At 46.2% G+C, this 24276-nt stretch overlaps 2 protein-coding genes across 2 annotated transcripts; one reads left to right on the top strand and one right to left on the bottom strand.

Moving 5' to 3' along the window:
• The first annotated feature begins 12436 nt into the window (after window positions 1–12436).
• On the top strand, window positions 12437–12958 carry LOC124698802. The gene has a single exon (XM_047231223.1). It carries the CDS (start codon window positions 12574–12576, stop codon window positions 12820–12822), a length of 249 nt encoding a protein of 82 aa, XP_047087179.1. The 5' UTR covers window positions 12437–12573; the 3' UTR covers window positions 12823–12958.
• Window positions 12959–15017: 2059 nt separating this feature from the next.
• On the bottom strand, window positions 15018–19790 carry LOC124702858 (actin-related protein 2/3 complex subunit 2A). The gene is made up of 10 exons (XM_047235031.1): window positions 19427–19790; window positions 19292–19358; window positions 18645–18852; window positions 17747–17916; window positions 17469–17546; window positions 17063–17195; window positions 16859–16950; window positions 16093–16149; window positions 15377–15448; window positions 15018–15280 (listed from the first exon to the last, which is right to left on the bottom strand). Exons 1-10 carry the CDS (start codon window positions 19486–19488, stop codon window positions 15257–15259), a joined length of 963 nt encoding a protein of 320 aa, XP_047090987.1. The 5' UTR covers window positions 19489–19790; the 3' UTR covers window positions 15018–15256.
• Between the last annotated feature and the right edge of the window lie 4486 nt (window positions 19791–24276).

Raw genomic sequence — 24276 nt, 5'->3', positions numbered from 1 at the left:
TTACGGACCTATGTTACAACGAGATTAGGAGAGAATTGCCAACCTAAACAACATCTACAACTGCAACGACGTAGAGGCCATCCAGATGCTACAGATGAGAAGAGTCCTTTCTATGCACTTGTGAAAACGTTCAGGGAAAGAGGACTGCTGACTGATAGCATCCACACCTCTGTCGAAGAACAAGTCGCAATGTTTCTTCATGTCGTCGGTCATAACCAAAGGTTCAGAGTCATCCATAACACATTCAGGCGATCCACGGAGACTATCTCTTGGTACTTCCAGGAGGTGTTGTATGCCATCGAGGAGCTCAGAGGTGAAATGATCATGCCAGCATCAATGGACACACCAACCAAGATCAAGAACAGCTACAAGTGGTTCCCCTATTTCAGGGTGATTACCAAATCATGTTCCTTCTACCTATCACATGTGTGCTAGTATCAGAAACATGATTGTGTGGTAATCTTTTTACATGATTGCATTGGTGCTATTGATGGTACTCATGTCGCTGCAAAGGTACCGTGATCAATGTCTGCAGCATTCCGCGAGAGGAAGCACTACACCAGCCAGAACGTTCTAGCAGCTGTGGATTTCGATATGAGGTTCACCTACGTGCTTGCTGGGTGGGAGGGTTCAGCTCATGATGTGAGCATCCTGGCCGACAGCTTGTCAAGGCCTGATGGCTTGCAAATCCCTGATGATAAGTTCTACCTTAGAGATGTTGGATATGCATGCCGACCTGGAATTCTACCTCCCTTCAGGAAAACAAGGTACCACCTCAACGACTTCTTTGCGAAGCACCGACCTCTGAATGCGAGAGAGTTGTTCAATCTCAGGCACTCAAGCCTTAGAGTCACCATTGAGAGGGCCTTTGCTGCATTGAAGAACAGGTTCAAGGTCCTTGACCAGAAACCGTTCCACATGTTTGACACTCAGGTAAAACTGGTCCTTGCTTGCTGCATTCTTCACAACTGGATCCTAGGTTGGGGCGAGGATGAGTTCTTCGAAGAGCGTTGTCACTTTTGATGAAGTACAGACCGGCCATGGCGTGGAAGCAGACGACAATGATGCCTGGAAGGTGAAGAGGCAAGAGTGGGCAGACACAATGTGGGAAGCCAGAGGCAACACCACCATCTGAGAAGAAGTGAAGAAGTAAAGAAGAAGTGAAGAAGAAGAACCCCTATGATCCCCTGTTTCTCGAACCCTTTTCGATCCCCGTATGTTGATCGACCCCGTTATGATAAACTGCAATTCGTAGTAGCTAGGGAGCAACATGTTATGAACTATCATTCGTAGTAGCTAGGGATGATTTTGTGAACTGATTGCAACTATCATGAACTGTGATTTCTGTGTGATGGGAGGTGAGAGCATGGTAAGGCTACCCGTGGTAGAGAAGAGGTAATCTTAGACATGCCTGGATGGTACCAAACAGGCCTAATATCATCTCCATCGAGATTTAGGCTTGCTGCATTGTTATCACCAGAATTTGACCAAGTCAGAGGTGGGCCGCGATCGAAGATGGGTGTGAAGAAATATATATAGAAGAAGTATGTGGATCGGCCTTTTTACCAAGTTGGGCTTAATTGCCCGTGTATCTGTAACATATTAGATCGTATCTTAGTTTAGAGATAGAATCTTAGTCGTGCACGGTTTAGTGCACGCCCGCATTAGAAAGTCCCCTGGACTATAAATATGTACCTAGGGTTTATGGAATAAACAACAACTCACGTTCAACCCCAAAAACAAACCAATCTCGGCGCATCGCCAACTCCTTCGTCTCGAGGGTTTCTATCGGGTAGCGACATGCTGCCTAGATCGCATCTTGCGATCTAGGCAAGCACAAGCCCCACGTTGTTCATGCGTTGCTCGTATCGAAGCGCTTTTGATGGCGAGCAACGTAGTTATCATTAGATGTGTTAGGGTTAGCATTGTTCTTCGTTTAAGCATGCTTACGTAGTGCAACCCTTGCACATCTAGCCGTCCTCACGCCTATCTCAGCGTGGGGCGGCACCCCGCTTGATCATTATGTAGTAGATCTGATCCGTTACGATTGCTCCTTGTTCTACAAGGATTAGTTTAATATCTGCAATAGTTTGGCCTTACAAAGGGGGAGGATCCTGTGGCACGTAGGGTGGCGTTCGCAAGTCCTAAACGGGATGTTCCTAGGATCAACTTCATGTTGGTTTTCCGGCCTTGTTTAGGATCGGCTTACGAGCACCGTGCGTGGCCATCCGGCCCAACCTCGGAGTAGGATGATCCGATTATGTGGTGAAAACCCTACATCGTCGTAGATCTCATTAGCTTCATCTTGATCAAGCAGGACCACCAAGTATTCGTACACCCCGTACGGATCATGGGTGGATCGGCTCTTTGAGCCGATTCACGTGATTACCCGAGAGCCGATCGAGGCTCGTATTTAACGTTTACATGTATGCCCCGCAGAAACTAAGCGAGGCAATCTCATCACCTTCCCGACCGGGTATAGGTCGGTGGCACGCCCTGCACTTCGCAACGCCGCGTGTGACCAGAAGAGCATTGCGGGCCGTCGCTCGGAGGGGTCTCAGCCAGCCGCAGCTCTAGGCTCCCCCGGCTCTACAGTGGTTGACAAGGCCGCTGCCCGCCGGTGGGTTTTGGCAGCCAACACATTCTGGCACGCCCGGTGGGACAATCGTCTACATCAACCACATCGCCATCTACATCCGAGATGGCGGACGGCACGCCAGCCACCTACGAGGATCTGCCTGACGACCTCAAGAAGCAATACAATGAGATCAAGGCTACCCTCGAAGCCGACCTCATCGGCTCTTTTCAGAGAACCCGTTCGGTGGCATCGGATGGAAGGGGTTCTCACCGGAAGGTGCACTCGATGGGATAGACCTTTCTTCCCCGTCGGAGGAACGCACCGGGGTCTCGCGGCAGGAGATCAACTACCCGGTGGCTCACTCGCTACACCGCCACTCGAGAACTTGGTTAACGTGCCGGAGCGTGTCGCTCCGCGCGTGATCCAGAGATCATGAGCCACCGCACTCGCCGTCGGACCAGCTCTCGGGACGCATCAAGGAGAATTGCCATTCCAGGTCCCGTCCACCGCTGCCATTTGCGTTGGCAGCACTCGCTGAAGTGCCGACTACACCGGCATTCCTCGTCTACAGAATTGGTGGCGACCCCAGTGACTACCAGCTCTTAATGGAGGCGCCTAAGGAGATCCCTCATGGGTACGCATGCATGTATGTGCCGGATTGTGGTGACCGGGCACTCACAAACCAGGCCACAACATCGGGGACTCCGGCGAAGACAGGAGGAACGTCGGCGACAGAGCGGACGTGGCTAACTAAATACGCCACACCGACGAAACTCCCGAGCCCAGCTCCTGCAGCTGGCTCGTAGCTGGAAAAGCAAACGTGGCAGGCCAAGTACGCCACCCCGGCGAATCTTCAGAGTGCAACTCCTACGGCCAGCACGGCGGATCAGATCAGTACCATACTGAGAGACCAGGTCGGCATGATGCCGGAGAGAAGGGCGGGCGGCTATTCCAAGCCGTACCTCGACGATTACGAGATGATCCCGCTGCCACCTAAATATCGGCTCCCCGACTTCTCCAAATTCAGTGGATCGATGGCTCCAGCTCCATCGAGCACGTCGGCCGATATTTGGCTCAACTAGGACCGGCTTCGGTGTCGGATCAGCTACGCGTGAGGCTCTTTTCACAGTCCCTCACGGGATCGGCTTTTGGATGGTACACCTCTCTACCAGCGAACTCCATCCAGCCTTGGAAGCAATTGGAAGAACGAGTTCCATATGCAATACCATACGTAAGCTTCCGAGTCCGGCATTGCCGATCTAGCACAACTACGTCGAAGCGCGGGGAAACGGTGACGAATACATCCAGCGCTTCAGGAATCTTAGGAACCGATGTTATTCGGTTCGTATAACCGAAAAGGAAGCAGCCGAGTTGGCGTAGCAGGCCTTGCAACACAGCTCAAGGACATGGCCTCCCAAGCGGATTATCCCTCACCGGCGCACATGGTTCGGAAACTATCGGCATATGAACAGCGCCACCCCGACCCGTACCAAGACAAGTTCAAGCGTGCAGTAGTCATGGTCGATACGGAGGAGGATGAAGTGCCCGCGGGAGGCCAAGAGATAGCAAGTGGCTGAGTGGACTCAGGGAGGAACCCCCGTGGCCTCGCAAATGGGTAAAGCCACCGGGGCCGCCTGGGGATTTGATTTTGACGTAACCAAGACTCGAACAAATCTTCGACCTCCCGCTCAAGGAGAAACAGCTTGACGGTTCCTGAAGGTCTCAAGTTCCCCACGGCGAAAGAGCTAAACGGAAAGCCGTACCGCAAATTCCACAACTCGCTTCCCATGCCACCAACGACCGCCGGTGTGGCGTCGCACATCCAAGCGGCGATAGAGAAGGGGCGGCTAATTTTCAACCAAGCACGCCATGAAGGTCGACACCCAACCCTTCCCCGCCGTTAACATGGTAGGAATCACCTACCCCGAAGGTTGCCAGCCCAGGCCCCTCGTTCAGCATCAACATGGTAGGGCCTCGGAAACCACTCGGCAAAGATAAAGATGAGGGCAGCTGCTCACAAAGCAAGGATACGGATGAGGCCGCCCCATGCGATCGGCTCCGTCATGATGGCAAGCGCTACGTCACGTAGGGAGAGGTGAAGAATATAAGATATCAGCGACCCCTCTCTCGATCACCTCCTCAACAAATATGTTAATCGATATGGTCAACGCCGGCGACCCTATTACGGTGATAGAGAAGATCGTTTGGCTAGAGAAGCCGAAGATATCGTCGGCAGGATCACGATGAGGAGGAGCATGAGCGCTATGCCACGGAAGCATCAAGGGAGCAAGACGACAACGCCGAGCATTGGGACTGCCCCTTCTTCGGACACTCGCTGGGATTCAGGAATGAGCCGATTGCCCACAATCGGCAATTGCCCGAATGCAATAAGAAAAAGAAGGAGGCAGCCAACGTGTCCGTGTTCGAGCGCTTAGGGCCTCTCCCACCACAAAGCAAACGTGCTGAGTCACCTCGCTGGGCAGATCTTGAAGATTCGAAGACGAGGGAGAAGTGGAAGAAGACAGGTACCACCGGCCAAGGTGGTGCCCCGACGGACTCAGCCGTTCCCGAAGCGCAGGGTTCAGCGATTGCGCGGCCCGGAGGAAGCCGAAAGGTTGTACCTGCATACGCTAAGAAAGGCACGGCCCGATCTGGCTGCAAAGGTTCAGCCGAACCCCGGATGAAGAGGGTCGTCCACGGAAAATGGAGTGGCGCCTAAACAGAGGAAAGCCGATGATGAGACATCGGCTGGCACAAACATGGTACTCGTCTTGCCGACGGAGCGTAGCGCTCCACGACTCTACGGAGCACACAAGGTGGACGACAGCAGGCGCATCAAGTCGGAGGTTGGGTTGGTTTCATCCAGCTCGACAAAGTAGCAAGATCAAACCAATGGGCAAACCAGGAGAGGCTGATCCTTGTGATCGGCCCCGAAAAATTTACGAAGGGGACTTACAAAACCTTCAACGAACAAGCAACGTGGAGGCCGATTCCAGCAATCGGCCAAAATTGTCCTCACCTACCTTTCTGCCTGGGTTCAACAGAGCCGATACCATCAATTTTCTTGACAGAATCGGCTCGGGGGGGCGCCCAGGTATATGGAAATATGAGGGTATACAACGAAGCATCTCATCTTTTGTTGATGGTTATTGGAATATGGGGGCCGATACACAGGTCGGCCGTAAAAAAAAAAAAATGAATGAAAATTTTCGAACACAACCGATGCAAGCGAGGCATCGACTTAAGGACATGAAAGCCGATGCAGGGCCATCGACTCAAGGGAAATTTCTTCAAGAACAATGTCAGGAGCAGCATGTCAAGAATCAAGAAACAGCCGATGCGTAGCCATCGACTCTGGTTGTGCGAGGATTATCCATCTGTGGGGTTAGTACAGCTGGAACGGAAGATTATCAGCTATCAGAGGAAGAAAGAGGATCGGCTGTGGCACATTCTCGCCTCGAGTAAGGACTCGGGGGGCAGCTCACCTTGAAGGCTTTCCGCTCAGAGAGGCCGATTTGTGTTCAAATCGGCCGACGCTACATAAGGAATTTCCCCGCACACAATCAGGCCCAGGTCTACACAGTTCATGCGCGTATTCCTCGTCTCTGTTTTACATCGGCTGAGACTCGGGGGGCAACAGACCTAGTGGATACTCTGTTTAAGAACCGATGAGGATTCCATCGGCTGATCCTTCATTGCAACCCTCTTCACAATGATGGGTACTGAAAATGATTATTTGGTTTGGTTGGAAAAATTCGAAGGTTGTTTCGAAAAGTCCAGCACCTTCCACCAGATTTAGAAAATCATCGGTTGAAAAAGAGAAGGGTGAATTTCAAAGGACCGATGCGGTGCGATCGGCTCATTACGCATTGGCAAAGGGGACGAATCGGCAAGGTCAGTAGAAGAGAGAATCGGCTCAATTAAAAGGAATCGGCAAAATCAAGATTGGGGGAAAAGTTCTTCATTGATTAAGAGGAGATTTCTTACATAAGGAGCTAATTGCTCTCAAAAGGGGAATACTAGGGGTTCCACTACCCCATCTACTACTACTGGCCCTATTCTAGAGGTCCTATCTATGGGCCGTCACTGCCCTCGTCGTCGCTGTCGTCGCCATTATCGGCGCTGCTCCCGGCGGGCTCGTCGTCGCTCCAATGGCCGCCGACCGGGCCCTCGTTGTCTTCATCTTCTTCGTCAGCGTCGTCCTCGTCGGCCGTCGAGTCGCTAAGATTGCCCGGCCAAGGGCAGAACCGCTTGGCCGGCGGCTCGTCGGAGGAGCCCTCGTCGTCGTCCTCCTCCTCCTCCTCTTCCTGCTCCTCCTCCTCCCCGGGAGAGGTGAAGTCGCAGGAGAAGCTGTCGTCGTCACTCCCCTCTTCCGTTTCCCCAACGGCGAGGAAGCGGAGGTCGCTCTCCCCGTCCGTCAAGGACTGGTCGTCCTCGGACCAGGCGGAGAAGTCGTGGTCTGATTCCTCCCCCGCCGCAATGGCGCGGCGGGTGTTGGCCGCGTGAACCGCCGCCGCGTCGTACTCCGGCGTCGGCTCACGGGACGTGGAGGATTGGCTAGCAAGATCCGATGGAGCAGAGGAGGAGGAAGACATGGTGGCTGGGAGGGTTTTTGGAGTGCTAGTGCGGAGGAGATACAAAGAAGAACTGTTCAGAGCGGTTAAATCGAAGGAGGATATAGTGGAAATTCAATGCCACAGCAGTTGCCGAGGAAGTGGTGCCTAAAAAAAGAAAAAAAAAAAAACTGCCAGGTCACGCAGAGAAGTTGAGAAGGCAAGGCATCATCATGAGGAATACTGCGACGGTTCTGCCACGACATGACCCGACGAAGGAAAGCAGAGTGATTTTGGAATTACCAATTCCAAAACCAGGGGGCATGTGTTATCACCGAATTTGACCAAGTCGGAGGTGGGCCGCGATCGAAGATGGGTGTGAAGAAATATATATAGAAGAAGTATGTGGATCGGCCTTTTTACCAAGTTGGGCTTAATTGCCCGTGTATCTGTAACATATTAGATCGTATCTTAGTTTAGAGATAGAATCTTAGTCGTGCACGGTTTAGTGCACGCCCGCATTAGAAAGTCCCCTGGACTATAAATATGTACCTAGGGTTTATGGAATAAACAACAACTCACGTTCAACCCCAAAAACAAACCAATCTCGGCGCATCGCCAACTCCTTCGTCTCGAGGGTTTCTATCGGGTAAGCGACATGCTGCCTAGATCGCATCTTGCGATCTAGGCAAGCACAAGCCCCACGTTGTTCATGCGTTGCTCGTACTGAAGCGCTTTTGATGGCGAGCAACGTAGTTATCATTAGATGTGTTAGGGTTAGCATTGTTCTTCGTTTAAGCATGCTTACGTAGTGCAACCCTTGCACATCTAGCCGTCCTCACGCCTATCTCAGGCGTGGGGGCGGCACCCGCTTGATCATTATGTAGTAGATCTGATCCGTTACGATTGCTCCTTGTTCTACAAGGATTAGTTTAATATCTCGCAATAGTTTGGCCTTACAAAGGGGGAGGATCCTGTGGCACGTAGGGTGGCGTTCGCAAGTCCTAAACGGGATGTTCCTAGGATCAACTTCATGTTGGTTTTCTGGCCTTGTTTAGGATCGGCTTACGAGCACCGTGCGTGGCCATCTCGGCCCAACTCTGGAGTAGGATGATCCGATTATGTGGTGAAAACCCTACATCGTCGTAGATCTCATTAGCTTCATCTTGATCAAGCAGGACCACCAAGTATTCGTACACCCCGTACGGATCATGGGTGGATCGGCTCTTTGAGCCGATTCACGAGATTACCCGAGAGCCGATCGAGGCTCGTATTTAACGTTTACATGTATGCCCCGCAGAAACTAAGCGAGGCAATCTCATCACCTTCCCCGACCGGTATAGGTCAGGTGGCACGCCCTTGCACTTCGCAACGCCGCGTGTGACCAGAAGAGCATTGCGGGCCGTCGCTCGGAGGGGTCTCAGCCAGCCGCAGCTCTAGGCTCCCCCCGGCTCTACAGTGTTGACAAGGCCGCTGCCCGCCGGTGGGTTTTGGCAGTCAACATGCATGCAAACAAACAGAAAGTACTTTTTGGCCTAGCCGGTGCAGCCCGACCTACCAAACAACACGCCAATTTCAGCACGTGGCTCGTTCTGGACCGCAAATGTGCTTGCACCGCTGCACCAGTGAGCCATGAATCAGGCCAGGCAACCAAGCGCGGCCCTAAGCTGAAGAAATCCAAAGCTGTCAACTTCTTGGGATCAGAGGATACCACGCATCTCAGATTGTTTTCCAAACACTAGTGTTTGGAAAACAATCTCAGTGCTTTGAAGACATCCGCTCCCACGTATATCTCCCCCGTGTCGTCCGACTCTGCCATCCCCGCTAGTTGCTCGCCGTCCTATCCCTGCTTGGCTCAAGGGTAGATGTTGCAGGTGCCTTGCCCCTGGTCACCGCGCCGCAGTTTGTTGTGACCCCTTCAGATGCTCTCGATGCCTTGAGAACGGTCATCGGGCATGTGACTGTTGTAACGCTTGGCGGCCTCTCAGCTTGTTGGCAGGGCTTGTCGCGTCGTCGCCTCGCCAAGCGAAGGCTCCACGTCGGAAGGTTGAGGTCTTGCCCCCAGCCGATGCGCCTCGTCATCGGTCATGGGCGTCAGTTGTTTCCGCTCCTATTGGCTCTTTGACCCCGGCAGATACGCAATCTGCTTTGGAGAAGCAAGCTGAGTTCTTTGAGGAGGCCGTCCGTCCTCTTCACGAGGCTGTGGTTTCCTTGCACGGCTGGATGCTAGCGATTGGGGGCTTCTTAGAGCGAGCGGAAGCTGTGTTGGGTAGGATCTCCCGGACTCCTGTCGAGTCTTTGGTTCTGCCTGATGTTGGCAAAGTGGGTGCGAGTGGAGCGGGCCTTCATGGGTGTTTCTCTCCTCGTGCTAGGGTGTGCTCGGCGATCAAGGCTCCGGTCATGCAGATCATGCCCGAGCTCTTGGAGTTGTGTGGTGGTGTGCTTACACCTGCTCCTGTTGAGGAAGTGAGGACCGGCTCACACGAGTTCTCGGATGTGGTTTCTCCACCATGTCAGGCACTTGCCTTTGAGAAGTGTGGTGATGTTGACGCTGTGGTCTCTCCCTCGGCTGAGTCTGGGTTGTTGCCAACGGTGCCGGGAGCTATCGTCGCCAGAGAGGTTTGCGACTTTCTCGCCACCTTGGCCGTTGCCTTCCCTGGATCCGCAACTAGTTGACGGGTGTCTTCCAATGTCGTGGCCTGTCCTTTTTGGCGCGGCGTTGGAGTGTCGTGTTCAGTGTTTGTTGGTGTCACTATGTGGTCTATGTGGGTGTGTTGTTTGTGTGGGCTTGGCTCGATTGTTGTAGGTTTTCGTCCGGTTTTCTCCTAAAAACCGAACACCCTCTTCTTAATTAATGGATGAGGCAAAGCTTTTGCCTCCGTTTAAAAAAAATGATAAGCTGAGCTCCACTTTCAGTGCTTTGAAGACATCCGCTCCCACGTATATCTCCTTTGTATCTGAGGATACCAGATTGCAGCGCGTGATTAGGATTGCTACAGGAATCCACTAATACTGACTCCAAAACAGATGTACACTGAGAATCAACTTCGTAAGAACTTTCCACTCAGTTATGCAGTTTCGTGTGACGGTTGAAATATACGGAGTAACTAGTAATGCAATGTCTACTCTTTATAAAGCATCAACAGCAACATTCCCTTTGCCTTTTTTTGTATTCCAGAGTGAAGTTCCAGAAGCATAAGTAACACCTTGCGTTGGATGCTACTGACAATTCTCTCGCATGCCCTGAGCTAGAGTCTTTCTTCTTTGTGATCAACTTATTATATCCTAGGAAATCATGGCGGACGCGAACGTTTAAGAGCCTGAATAATAGCCAAGGATTTTCCTCATAGGTGGACGGTGCAACATTTCTACGGCATAAGCTAGACGATTTACTTCTTGCTTGATAACAGCTCCCAATCCAAACCTGGAAGCACCAGTTTCCAAAGTAAAGGCAATGCTGAAATTTGGTAAACCCAAAACATAATTTTTTTTTTGAGTGTTCACTGGGAGGAGCACAAAGGCTTCCACCTGAATATATCATTTCATCACTGTGGAAAGGGTGAAACTCCAGGGTTTTTGCAGCATGTTACAGGGGAAGGGGAGACAACACCCAACATGTGGGGGTGATCTCAGCAACAACAACATAAAGGGATCACAGTCGAATAGGGAGTAGGTACGTGAGCCACATGTCGACGTCGGCGTGGTGCTCCAGCGGTAGGCAGGCGCGCGCCAGAGAATCGCATCATCTCGGCAATTCTTGCGAGACAGGGAGAGAGAGAGAGGAGAAGCCCGTTGAAAACCACGGTGCTTCCAGAGATGCCAAAGGCAGAGCAGGCGCATGATCGACGTAGTGTGGAGGGGGGCCGTGGCCGGCAGGGGACAGACGGAGGCCATGGCAACCGATGTGGCAGCGGCGTCCGGCGGCGCGCCAAGCGTGGCCCAGAACCGGTGGGCAAACCCGCACTCGAACATGATGTGGGCTGGGGTTTCGAGAGGAGCGTCGCAGATGGGGCAGCGGCTGCCCGCAACGTCGAGGATCCCTTTTCGCAGCAAATTGGAGCAAACAAGTTGTTTTCTTGCAGAACTTTCAAAGCAATTGCCGGGAGATCAGCTTCTTGATAAATATGAGAATGTAATAAAAAGTGTTTCTGATAAAGGGAGAGAAACTCAATTCGGCTCCCGGGTGCGTATGATCCCTCTAGCATAAAAACATATTTCTAAGTGTTAAAAAATTTTGATAAAAAAATTTACATGTACATCTCCATAATATATGTGTAGTCGTCAAGTTTCACGAAAAAATGATATTTTTTGTAGTCTAAGCGAAAAAGAGAAAATTTATCTTGTGATGACAAGTCTTTGTTTCAGCACCGAATTTTGTCGTTTTTACACACTCCACATGACATGTCGATTTTTCATGAAACGACTTTGTGAGCGTGTAGCACATGAAGATGTACGTGCGAAATTTTTGTTTTAATTTTTTCGACATTTTAAAATGTGCTTAACATGTATTTCAAAATAAAGGGAGCATATGCTCCCATGTGCCAAAACATCACTCCCATAAAAAGTCCCTGAATAAGTTGGAAAGTATCATTTGCTCCTGAGCACCAGTGCTCTCGTCGTTTAAATAAATTTAAAATCATGGTTTACAAGTTTGAAAAAAATCTGAAAATAATTCTGCACATAGTTAGTGTTGTATCCCACAAGCATGTAAAATCGTGACTTGAAATTCTTTGTATTGTGGGCTACACAAAAATGACAAATCTAATAAAATTTGGGGATTTGAAACATACTTCTACAGATCTACATTTTTGTTATTTTTTTACAGCTCAGAATACCAAGTATTTGGAATTGATATTTTACACGTTTGTGGCATAATTCATGAACTACATCCGAATATTTTTTTTCAGTTTTTTTAAGACTCACAGATATGGTTTTGAATTTTTTGAACTAACCAAGAGCACTAGAGCTCGGGAGCACGAAATCTGCGTTCTGAATAAGTTCTGAAATTCAGTATACCGTCCGATCGCCGGATAGCAGTCACAGTCTCACAGACCAGGTGGTTTTGGCGGGCACGCCGACCACTATCCTAAACACGCCAGCTGACCCGAGTTGAAGCTTATCCCTGCGGGCGTGCGAGGCCCACGGCTCGGCGAGACGTACCGCCGCAGGACGCGTCCGGCGCCTCGGCTGGCTGAGCTGCGCGCGGCAGCGGGACACTCGTCCAACCCCGACGCCCCCCGCGCAGAGCTGACGACCCACGTGTCACGCAGACACCACGTCGCCATGCCACGCGCCGATGCCACGGCAGTCGTGCTCGTGGCAGCTCAGCTATTTATACGCCGGCCCGCTCTCCCGGGACACAACGGCAGCCATCTTCGCCGGAGCAAACCGATAACAAAGAACAAGTCCAAGCTAGGAGTCAGCAAAGTGAGTGCAGGCAGGATGTCGGGAGCACAGGGGGCGCACCCGGTGGGGCAGACGACGCCGACGACGTACGAGTCGGTGGGCGGCGGCGAGAACCGCACGCGCACGGACCTGAGGTCGCGGGAGGACCAGGGCAACATCCAGATCGAGAAGGTGCAGGACAAGGTGGAGGACGCCGCGTCGCGCAAGGTCGACGACCGCACCTTCGCCGCCAGGAAGGAGCCGGGACAAGGCGGCGATTCCGGGGCCACCGGCACCGGTGCATGATCTGTTGTGACTTTGTGAGCCGTAGCCTCATGCTCCGGTGCTCCATGGGCATGGGGTGACTGTGGTAGGTGCGCACTAGTGCTAGCGTTGGGGGACTGGCGCGTGTGGGCGTTGTGTTTGTAAGTGTTCGCGTAGGGGTGCTGGCAATAATATATGTAGACTGCTGTTTGTGAGTTTTGCGTAATAAAATCACGCCCGTCTCCAAGAAATCGTGCAAGTTGAAGCGTAAATACTCCCCAAGAATTTGTGGCCTGCTCGTATGCGCCCTACCACTACCAGAGCTTCGTCCTACTGCTAGATAGATGGACTGCGACTAGACCAAAACTATCTTCTGGTCCTGCCATCGAAAAAAATATTTTAAAATATTAAAATAATCGAATACGTATCAACGTTCTATGTGCACACATGAGTTTCGAAAAACCTACTCTTTCCGTCTTTTATAATTGACTAAAATTTAGTGTAAATTCTTTCCTTTTTTAATTGATTTAAATTTAGTGTAAAGTTATACTAAATTCGAGTCAATTACAAGAGACCGGAGGGAGTACATTTTTATGACTTGCGAAAAAGAGACATTTTTGTGACTTGCGAAAAAGAGAAAAAAAAAAGCATGACGTAGATAACCTTATCAAAAAATTTACACTGACACTAAACCTGTCAGTTTTTCGTGTAAAGACTTCGTTAGCATGTAGAATTTCAGAGCACACATTAAGTTATGTCTGATTTTTTTTACATTTTAAGTGTATTTAAAACACAATTTAAAAACCGGGAGCATATGATCCCGGGTGCCAAAACACCATTATCTATGTTCCATGAAAGTTAATTTACATATATTTAAATTTTGATTAATCTCTATAAAAATTTATTTGTACTTGTATCTAAGGGTATAAATCCATATCTACATCCATATCCACGTTTATTATTCACAATTTCACATAAATAGATAACACATTAAGAGAAAAAAATCTCATAACTCAATGATACATATATATCATCCGACGGTTATTATTCACAATTTTACGAATATTGATAGCGCATTTGATAGAAAAAATTGATAACTCGTAAAATAGTAGGTATTAGTGTACCCACAAGTAAAAAGAAAACAGATAGAGTGTTACTACTTATGAGAGCCCTAGATTGGGCAAATGAACGGGACATGGTGTTTTTGCTGCCGTGGGCATATGCTCTCTATATTGAAAATGCATTTTACACATATTAAATAATGTTAAAATACTTCAAAATAAAATGTTGAGCATATATCTCTATATTTTACGTTTTCACAAAGTCGTTTCACGAAAAACCGAATTGTTATGTCTTGTGCAAAAAAAGACAAATTTGGTGCTAAAACAAGGCATTTTGAGAGGCATTTGTTTGTCTTTTTGCACAGGTCACGAAAAATGTTAATTTGTTATGAAACAGTAAGTGAGCATGTAGAATGTGGAGATATATGAGCATAATTTTGTTCCCGAATTTTCTAAAATTTTAAAATTTTGTTTTTGAATAAAAGGAGCATCTACACTTGGGATCAAAAGTGCATTTCCGAAATGAACGACATTACTCATGAGTATAAAAGTACGTCGATTGGAACATGGAGTGACAATATGGATCAGGCATATCTAAATATACGAGCCTCTAATAGATTTGTAACCTATTTTTTAGTATTAAATCATGTTTTAACATATTTTTGTAAAGTTTCAAAATATAATTAAACAGAAATAAAATAACTTATAAAATTCAAATAAAGATACTGTGCTCAGATTGTTTTGCAGCTCGCGAATGAACAACTTCGTCATGGATTCTTCTAATACACACTATGAATGTTCCAACTTTATGCGTAATTCGTGTACAACTAGGAAAAATATATACGAAATTGCACAAATTCTCATATGCATGAATCATATCCCAAAAAAATGTACAAATCAAAATGCAAACCTAACGGTCAAAGCATCCTCCTACAATTAACTTAATTCTTCATCTCAATTGATCTAGAATTCGTGTGGAAAGAAAAGTTGGCAGCATTTTTACATTTCTAAAGCCGTTGATTGAAATCTGCATGCATAGTTGTTTCGGGAATCTTTTGTGATACTACGAATTTGTTTTTAATTTTTGTATACCAGTTGCACAGGTGGCCAGGAGCCAAAAGTCTACACTGCGTAAGCACCCATTACCTTATAGAACTAAATGAAAAAATAGCGTCAGGACATAAGCCGTGAGATATACAAAGATCGATCCAATTTTGCCTATTCCTCAAGTCAAGTTTCCACCACAAATACGGAGTACAATACCCTCTCAGATCGAACAAGTGATGAACAAAAGGATGCCGGTTTTGTTTCAACGGTTGCGACTCTAGCTTACGGAATTCAAAAGAAGTCATCTACCAGTAGCACCCATCATAGAAAGTTACACGACAATCAAATGTTTGCTTTCTTCAATGATGCTAGTTGCCTTCATTCTTCAAGCTCTGTGGGAAGAGAACTCGAATCAGTGAAAGTTGCCCACATAGGAAACGTTAGGGTTTCATTTTTTTCAAAAATAGAAGTTGGGTATCAGAACATACCAGTCTTCTAAAAGATCCCCCATGCACCAACTTCTTCATCTTCTCCGCATCGGACTTTGCACGGTCCAAAGCCTGCACCAATAAGCAGGTCAACCAAGACATAAATGTTATTTATGGGATATTCCATGGCTAACCATTATATTGTTTCATGAACATGATCCCTATATTGCACATAATCCTGGATCTCAAAGAGCTCAAAATTTAATTTCAAACTTGCCCCTTAAGGAGCATTGAATAACGATTGAAATATTTGTCACACATCGAATTAAGGCAGTTCCACCACTAGCGATGTAACATTTCTTTAATAATACTACTACTGATGCACCCCATTCCAAATTCAAAGTCTTGTTCATTTTCCACATTTATGGCAGTGTTATTTTCATTGGCTGTTTCATTCTAGCAGGCTTAGCTGACTAATGGATATCCAATTTCATTCTGCAGTCAAAGCATGAGATGATATAATATCATTTTAGTATCACATAACACTATGCAGAATAAACGGTTTCCTTAAAACACAATTGATAGCAGGGTAACATTATAATCATAGCGGGTTCCATTAAATTAAAATAAACTGTAGGGTAACACAGTTGATCTGCTACTATAATTGCTCATCCGAAAGGTACTGAACAATTGAAGTTTGAATAAATTCAGCAACCTTATCTAATAACTGAAGCATTTTTTAGAATGGGGAAATGCAGTATAATGTCTATATTTACCTGGATAAGAGACTCAACTCTACGCCTCATCCTGGTATGCATGAATCCTTCGGAACACTGATAGAAGAACAGCAACTATTGAGTGCTTGCAAAGTTATTATAGAACACCACTTTTGGGCTATCTAGGTATTGCAAGTTCATAATAGACTAAAGTTCATGTATATGTAGTGGTTCCGGGCTCATCCAGATTAGCTTACATTACAAAACCTGGGGGATCTTAGACTCTTGGTAAAGAATAAAACTTTTAAAAAAAGCGAAAGCATGTGTTTTCTTTCTAAGGTTAAGACAAGGCTTTCCCAACAATCACTCTTCTAATATGTTGTCTGTGTGATAGAAATTACATCATTAGTTCTTTCAAATAAGAATCTAATGACATGGCGTTACAAAAATTATTTACTAATGCAGTAATAGTCGGTCAAAGCCTTTTTCTTAACTTATAATAGGCTATAAAAATGAAATCCAACAGGGATAACCGAATTTTCAACTTCTGCAGCCAAATCCACCAAACGATGGGAAATCTGCAAGTTGGCTACTACTGACTGATTCAGAGCTATTCCAGGGATCCACTAAGAACAGTGCTATACGTCCAACGATATTCATCCGACGTGTGTACGCCACCTAAATCAAGCCGTATGTCTTTTGCATGTTGGACCATCTCACGGTTAAGAGTTAGGGCCATACATGAATCGGACATGAATGATCGTATGCACAGCTATATCGATCACACTAACTAGATAAAAATTAAACCAGAAAATAAGGATCTCACCTTTACATGGTAGCTTACATAAGCATGAAAAGTTAACAAACTCCAAACTGTTTTGTCTAGCTTTCTGCCCTCAACATGCCGAGGGAAAACAACTGCCATAACTCAAGGGAAAGTCATCAGTCAAATTGATACTTTTTTTTTTTGCGTGTAGAAAAATAGATATCTTGAAAGAACATGAAAACTATGGTGGGAAATACACATTACCAAAAGTAACAAAACCGGCATTTGCATTTAGTGCATCGGCATTCATGCCCCTTAACTCAAGAGGAGGTGCTGGAGACCACATACACGAAGGGGCGTTATTTAGTGCAGCAGTCCTCCTTGCTTCCACAAACTCCTACATATAACCATCACCATTTTTTTTAAGTCAGCAGAATGCTCCCAGCAGATTGTGGTTTACCAAACGACTTCACATAAGATAGCTATGTGTACAAAAAGTGAATTTCGCTTGAGCTTCACAAAAATTAATTTAAGATACTGAATATGTTCATTAATCATAAAATGACTGCAGTAACTGAAAGCCTAAATATCGGTTTACTATGGATGAACAGAAAAGATCAAACATAGGATGAAAGTGAAGCTGAAAAAGCTGCAAGAGTGTCCACAGTACCTGCAGAAATGAAGTCGCCAAGACAATATCAATGGAGTCCTGGAACCTCATTGGGTACACAATCGTAACTTTGTCTGCCTGAGGAAAACAATTAATATTATACACGTGCATATGCAGAAGATACGAATCAGAAGTTCAGAACCAGCCCTAAACATCAAATACAGAAGTGATCTAAAAAAAGTCTACCAACAAATTCACGTAGGTGTAATTTGCCTTGAAAACAATGATGTTTGATAGTAGTATACCTAGATTTGGGATGGCTAATCTCATAGTCATACCTGGGGAGCAAGGAAGAATGATTCATTAGGACGGTGAACAAGGGCAACCAGCTTATCCACGTCAGGAGCCATTGTCTTTGAAGATAGATGCTTCAACAGAAGCTTCAGCGGTGCACCCAGCACAACCTCTCTTACAGATGCAATTTGCGTCAAGAGAGCATTCCGTTGCTCTGGAACATAGGAAAGGTAATAGCTAGTTAGATGAAAAATTCAAATGAGAGCATGTATTAACTGGACAATATCACTAGTCAGTAGAATGTTATGATTTGGCAGGTTTGACCAAAACCAAAAACATGTACATTATACTTCTACCACCTCCCTTGTCCAGGAGAACAAGTCTGCAACAAATAGTGCAATTCAATCATGAAGAATGGTAAATTTCGAGTTCACAACTTATCAAATTGCACTACATAAATTAACAATAAAGAATGACTACAGAAACTCAGCATCATTATAACAAAATTACACCACAATTTTTAAGTCGCAAATGACTTGACTTAGGTGCAACGACAGAATTGATATATAGGTAGTACCGAAGTAATATTGAGCTCCTACAAACAAGTCCACTGGAAACTTAAGAACCCATAATAACTAAGGGGAGTTCTATTTTTCTTCCATTTAAAAAAGAGCTGCTTCGATGATCTAGGCAAACTACATCTGCATCGCCAAAGTTTCGGGCAATCGAGAGTGTTGTACAGTCATATCTGACGTTTTCAGAACATTATTATCTCCAGGGACCAGGGCATAACTACACGTAAAAAGGCGAAGCTGTTTCCAACCATCAATCGCACCAAATGTATTATTTTGGCCAAGGATAACATCTAAGGTAGATACCATCAGCTAATTGATCATGTAACACAACAAGACAATGATAACCTTGGAAAGGGAACTCTAGAACCTTCATCTGACGGAAGCTTTGTTAAGTTTATCTTCATTGTGAGATCAAACCCATCCTTTGGAGGATCAAGAATTTGAACCACTGTCCCATAAGCCGCTTTTATAGCATCGATAGCACCAAGTGGAAGCCCGTCGTACAGAATTGCCTCAGGAGGTGCAAGGGGCAATGCCACCGATAACACCATTACCTTTGTGTTCCTCATAGAAAACTGCAGAAGAAATCCAATTTCCATCAGTATATTAGTAATTGAAAGTATCATAAATGATGAGAACTTCTTAAAACAGAACAAACAACTGGTTCCAAACAATAGCAATGTAAGTATTCCAATATTGAGCAAATTTAACTTTACTTTCAGCTTAGAATTGTAGCGCTTGAAGATCGAGCAGATCAGGGTTTACAAAACAAGAATTAGATAGCAAACGAACCCTTACTAGCACAACAACATTTCAGTACTAACCACATGAACATCATGTTATTCCCCTCCGGCTCTAAATACTTGTTGCAGGTTCAATGAACCTAGACATATTTTAGCCTACATTTTGCCTAAACCTGCGACAAGTATTTAGGGCCGGAGGGGGTATTAAAAGTTCTGTAATAAGAAAAGAAGGCCGGAAAACTTGAGACAGCCATCGAAATGGAGTAATAACCTGGATATGATACCGCACATCGTCGAACTCCACCGTGTGGCAATCGATGTCCACGCCCTTGTCGCCACTGCAACGAGAATGCTCGCATGAACAATATACGGTATCATAAGAAAAATCGGTTGTGTTGAGACGTACCTGAGGACGCGCTCTTTTAGGATCTGGAGCAGGAACCTGGACGGGGACTGGAGCAGTATCATCCTCCCCTACCCCCGATTTCCGGCGAACCAGCCTTGCGCCGCCCTGCTCGTATCCCACCGATTCCTCAACGAATCCGATCGAAACAGGAGGCGAAAGAAGCGTGCCACGGTGGTGCGGCCGCGCCTGAACTTCCGGGGTCGCGGCGCTGCGCAAGTCCGGTAGATCTGCCCTTCTGGGGGATCCCCGGGCGCCGGGGATGCGATTCCGAATGGGAGCCGAACGAGGAGAAGGGAGGAGGAGGAAGAGAGTGGACAAGGAGCATAGATGTAAATCTGAGAACTGAAGGGGCTTCTAGGCAAAACTGTCGGAAGCTTCAGCCAGGTGGGAGTTCTTCCGAAATCTACCCTCATATAGTTTCCAATGATTATTTGCTTTTGGAAGAAGAAATTGCATATACGAGTAACTGTCGGGGCAATCGTTGCGTAAACCAGTCACTCCAATTTATTTTTGCAGAGATCAGTGACTCTATGTGTAACTTGTTGCGAGGTGTAATGGCTAGATTAAATAGTTTAACAACATATCTAAGACTGCTCATAGTGGGAGTAACATACTCCCTCCGTCCTAGGTTGTAAGTCATAATTTTTGAATATCTTGGCCCAAGATATTAGTTGATTGGGTCTCATTTTCTCTCTCTCATTGGTGCATGCAGCCCCTTTCTCTCCCTCATTGGTGCATGCATTCTCTTTCTCTCCCTCATTGGTGCATGCAACCCCTTTCTCTCACACATTAAATAAAATTATGCCTAGGAGGTGAGAGTTATGGGACAAATAGTTTTTGGGAATAAGACTTAGAAACTAGGACGGAGGGAGTAGCTAGTAACATCACACATCTCAAGGCAGTTTGGTGACATGGCATGCTAATAAATGAAGAAAGAGAGTGGGGTGGTAACTAGCTATGTTACCATAACATCACATATCTCAAGGCAAGATGAGTCTACAACATAATAAATGATATAATGCATGACACCACATATAAGTTACTACCCACTATGAAGGTAGTAACCTAGACTAGTAACATGACATATGTTACTAGTCTAAGTTACTCCCCACTATGACCAGCCTAACAGGTAACAAAGGAGCACTACAGCAGTGGGTTGAGGTGTCAACGGCTAGGCCATACGTCAAGGGCCAAAAGTTAGGGCCGTCGGTGTATGGGCCGGCCAGGCCAGCCCGCCGAAAATCCCCACGGCGTACAGAAAGCCCTTGGCGTATGCCGGGCTACGCCGATGGCTTCCCTTGGCACCTCTGTGGCCTTCGGCGTAGGCCTGAGCACGCGGACCACCCTAGCCAGGTCGTGATGGCCCTGTCACGGCGTCTGAGAGGGCTGTCGTCGGCATAGCCTCCCCCTTTATTTTTTCTTTTTTCTCCCACTTTTCCCGCTAGGTGACGCCACAACTATCCTATACACCGACGGCCACCCTCGGCATAGCCTCACCCCCGCCAAACTTTCCCGCCCTTTCTCTCCCGCCCTTTCTCTTCCTCCATTTTCTCCCGGCAAGTTTTCCCGTTGTTTCTCTCCCACCCATTCTCTCCCGCCAAGTTTTCCCGCCGTTTCAGTCCCTCGCCTCCCTACATATAACCAATGCCTATCAAACAGACGGTGCCGCTAGCCAGCCTACGCCGAGGGGTAGAGCCGACCGTCAGCACTAGGTGTCTACGGCGAGGGCCGCACCTACGCTGAGGGTCCCGTGGTCAAGGCCTGCCCCCTAATTACTCTCGCAACTTTAGTTACGCGGTAGGTGACTACAGCGCGCACTTTCGCCGCCCATAATTTTGGAAGAAAAAATCTTCTCGATTTCTCTTCAAGTTTGCCCTCGTGAAGGTTGAACCGCCTCGTCGACGGGGCGGCCATCACGCCGCTATGACTCCACCGCACCGGTGACGGGATAGCTAGCACGCTTCTATGAATCCACCATGCCAGCAACTCCACTACGATGTGGCTTGCACCTAGGTGGCAGGCCTATACATGAGTTTTTGCGCCATCAGCATCACAACCGCAATAAGCGATGTACGGCCGCTGGTGCCTGCGCCATCAAGGTCGTGGTCGCTGTCGTTGGTCGTCACCATCAAGGACGACGACGAGTAGGCGTAGGCGACACCGGTGCAAATCCTAATTTTAGCTAGGGTTTTAGTTTATTTATTATTTATGTCTTTTTCCCTATGTAAGTTATTATTTATATATATATAGTATTTAAAAAATACGCGTCGGACCACTGCCCTATCTAGATTGACCAAACGGACATATTTCCTGTTCAATGCCCTTATGCATACCTTTTCTCCTTTTTAGATAATTGTAGAAGTGGCAAATCTAGAGCAAAGCAAGTGTCAACCATGGGGTTAGCACACGCCGAGCACACACCAAGCCACATATGGCTGCCAAATTTGTTGTTTTGACATTGTAATCTGATCATTACAGCGATATACAATGAATTGCATGTAGAGTCGTTGGTTTGTGCAAAATCAAATTCAAGTCACTGGTTTGCGCAAGGTTTGCCCCAAGTGTTGCTCGTATATGCAATTTCCTCCTTTTGGAATCCAAAGGGTATTTAAGCCCCAGGTAGGAAAAGTGTTTTGATTGAGCTTTTCTAAAAGTATAGTCCTAATATTCTTGGTTTCTAGGAAACCAAAAAGGAAACTATTTCTGACAACTATCTTAATTCTTTAGTTGGCAATAAAATGTTTTCTTGGACATCCTTACCAGCCATTGGCTCTGCAGGAGGCATATGTGTTGGTGTGGACCCTGAGATCTTTGATGTCATTAGCTGGGAAGTAAGAAGCTTCTCAGTATTAGTTGTTTTAAAAATTAAAACTTCTGGTCTTATCCTTAGGGTTGTTACTGTTTATGGGTCCTCTTATGAGGAAAAGAAAGAGGCCTTTGTTTCAGAATTACATATCCTCTATTTAGATTACCAGGGTTACTCTATCATTGGGGGTGACTTCAACTTGGTTAGATTCCAGGGAGATAAGAGTAATGGAGTCATTGATTATAGATGGAGTGATAAGTTTAATGTCTGGGTGGAGATTTGGAGTCTCCTAGAAGTTAAGTTAGGTAATAGATAATTTAGTTAGGGCAACAACCAGTAAAATCTAATCATGTCAAACATTAACAGAGTTTTCTGTAATGTTGAGCTTGATCATTTTTTTCATTAGCTTCTATTAGAGCTCTTCCCAAAATGGGGAGTGACCACACATCAATTCTGTGGGAATCTGGTTGTGGTTATATACCCAGAGCCCCTCTTTTTAGATTTGAGAAGTGGTGGCTCATGAGGGAAGAATTCAAAACTCTTGCTAGACAAAATTGGGCACTTCATGTCAGAGGAGGTTCCTCAATTGATATATGGCAGGAAAAAACTAGGAGGTTTAGGAAATGGACTAAAGGTTGGAGTAAAAATATAGAATCTGAACTCAGGAATTTAAAGAAAGACCTGATGGAGGAATATGATATCTTAGATATCAAAACTAAAACTGAGGAGTTATCTCCTGCAGAGCTCCTCAGGTTAAAAAGCATTTATGCTGAAATGCATAACCTCTAGCTGAAAGAGGAGGTGAAAGCTAAACAAAGATCTAGAGATAGAGATATTAAGGAAGGTGGCTTATTTCCATTCTGTTGCTAACCAAAGGAGAAGGAAAATGCTAGTTCACTCTCTGGATGGGCCTGATGGACCTATCACAAACGAGGCAGGCATGCTTGACCTGGCTACTTCTTTTTATAAAAACCTTTTTTAAAAAGAAGTGCCCTCTGGATATAGGCTAGCTGATAATTTTTTCTCTAGTGATGAATGTGTTTCTGAAAACCAGAACAGAGATTTAGAAGGTCCTTTTACTAAGGAGGAGGTCAAAAAGGCTATCTTTGACTCTTACTCAGATGGGGCTCCTGGCCCTGATGGGTTGCCCTTTATTTTCTATCAACATTTTTGGGGCATGTTGAAAGATGATCTCATGGCTATGTTCAAAGATTTCCATGATGGAAACCTTGACATTTTTAGATTGAATTTTGCTATTTTAACCTTGATCCCAAAGGAACCTGATGCTAGTAGTATGAAAAAAATCAGGCCTATTAGCCTTTTGAATTGTTGTTTTAAAATCTTTACTAAAGTCCTGACTAACAGGCTTGCTCTCATTATGGGCATCATCACCTCCATTAATCAGTCTTCCTTCATCAAAGGCAGATTCATATTGGAGAGTGTGGTGACTGCCCATGAAGTTCTTCATTCAATAGTGCATGAAAAGAAAGAGGGCCTTGTCCTTAAATTAGATTATGAGAAAGCTTTTGATAAAGTTGATGTTGCTTTTCTTTTAGACATCCTTCAGAAAAAGAGGCTTTTGTCCCAATGTTATAGCCTTGATTAAAGCCATTACTACATAGGGCTCTGTTGGAGTCAAACTTAATAATTATACGGGGATTTTTTTTTGTGACTGGTAAAGGGCTTAGACAGAGAGACCCCCTCTCCCCTCTTCTTTTCAATTTAGTAGTTGATGTTTTAACCAGGATGCTAATTAAAGCATCCAATGCAAACCTCATCCGAGGTCTTTGCTCCAATCTCTGCCCTGGAGGGATTATTTGTCTTCAGTATGCAGATGATACCATTCTCTTCTCTGAGAAAGACCCTATTTTAGCATCAAACCTCAAGATGGTGCTGACTTGTTTTGAACCAGTTTCAGGGATGAGAATAAACTATGACAAAAGTGAGCTTATACCTCTTTGTATTGAGGATGAAGAGGTAAACACTTACATTATATTATATCCTATATAAAAGTTGTTCAGTTTTGCGCTCCCTAATTAATCGG

This window comes from Lolium rigidum, chromosome 3 (genome assembly GCF_022539505.1).
Source record: "Lolium rigidum isolate FL_2022 chromosome 3, APGP_CSIRO_Lrig_0.1, whole genome shotgun sequence".
In the NCBI taxonomy this organism is placed as follows: domain Eukaryota; kingdom Viridiplantae; phylum Streptophyta; class Magnoliopsida; order Poales; family Poaceae; genus Lolium; species Lolium rigidum.
The sequence above is the reverse complement of the archived record's forward strand: the minus strand, read 5'-3'. Positions and strand labels throughout refer to the sequence as shown.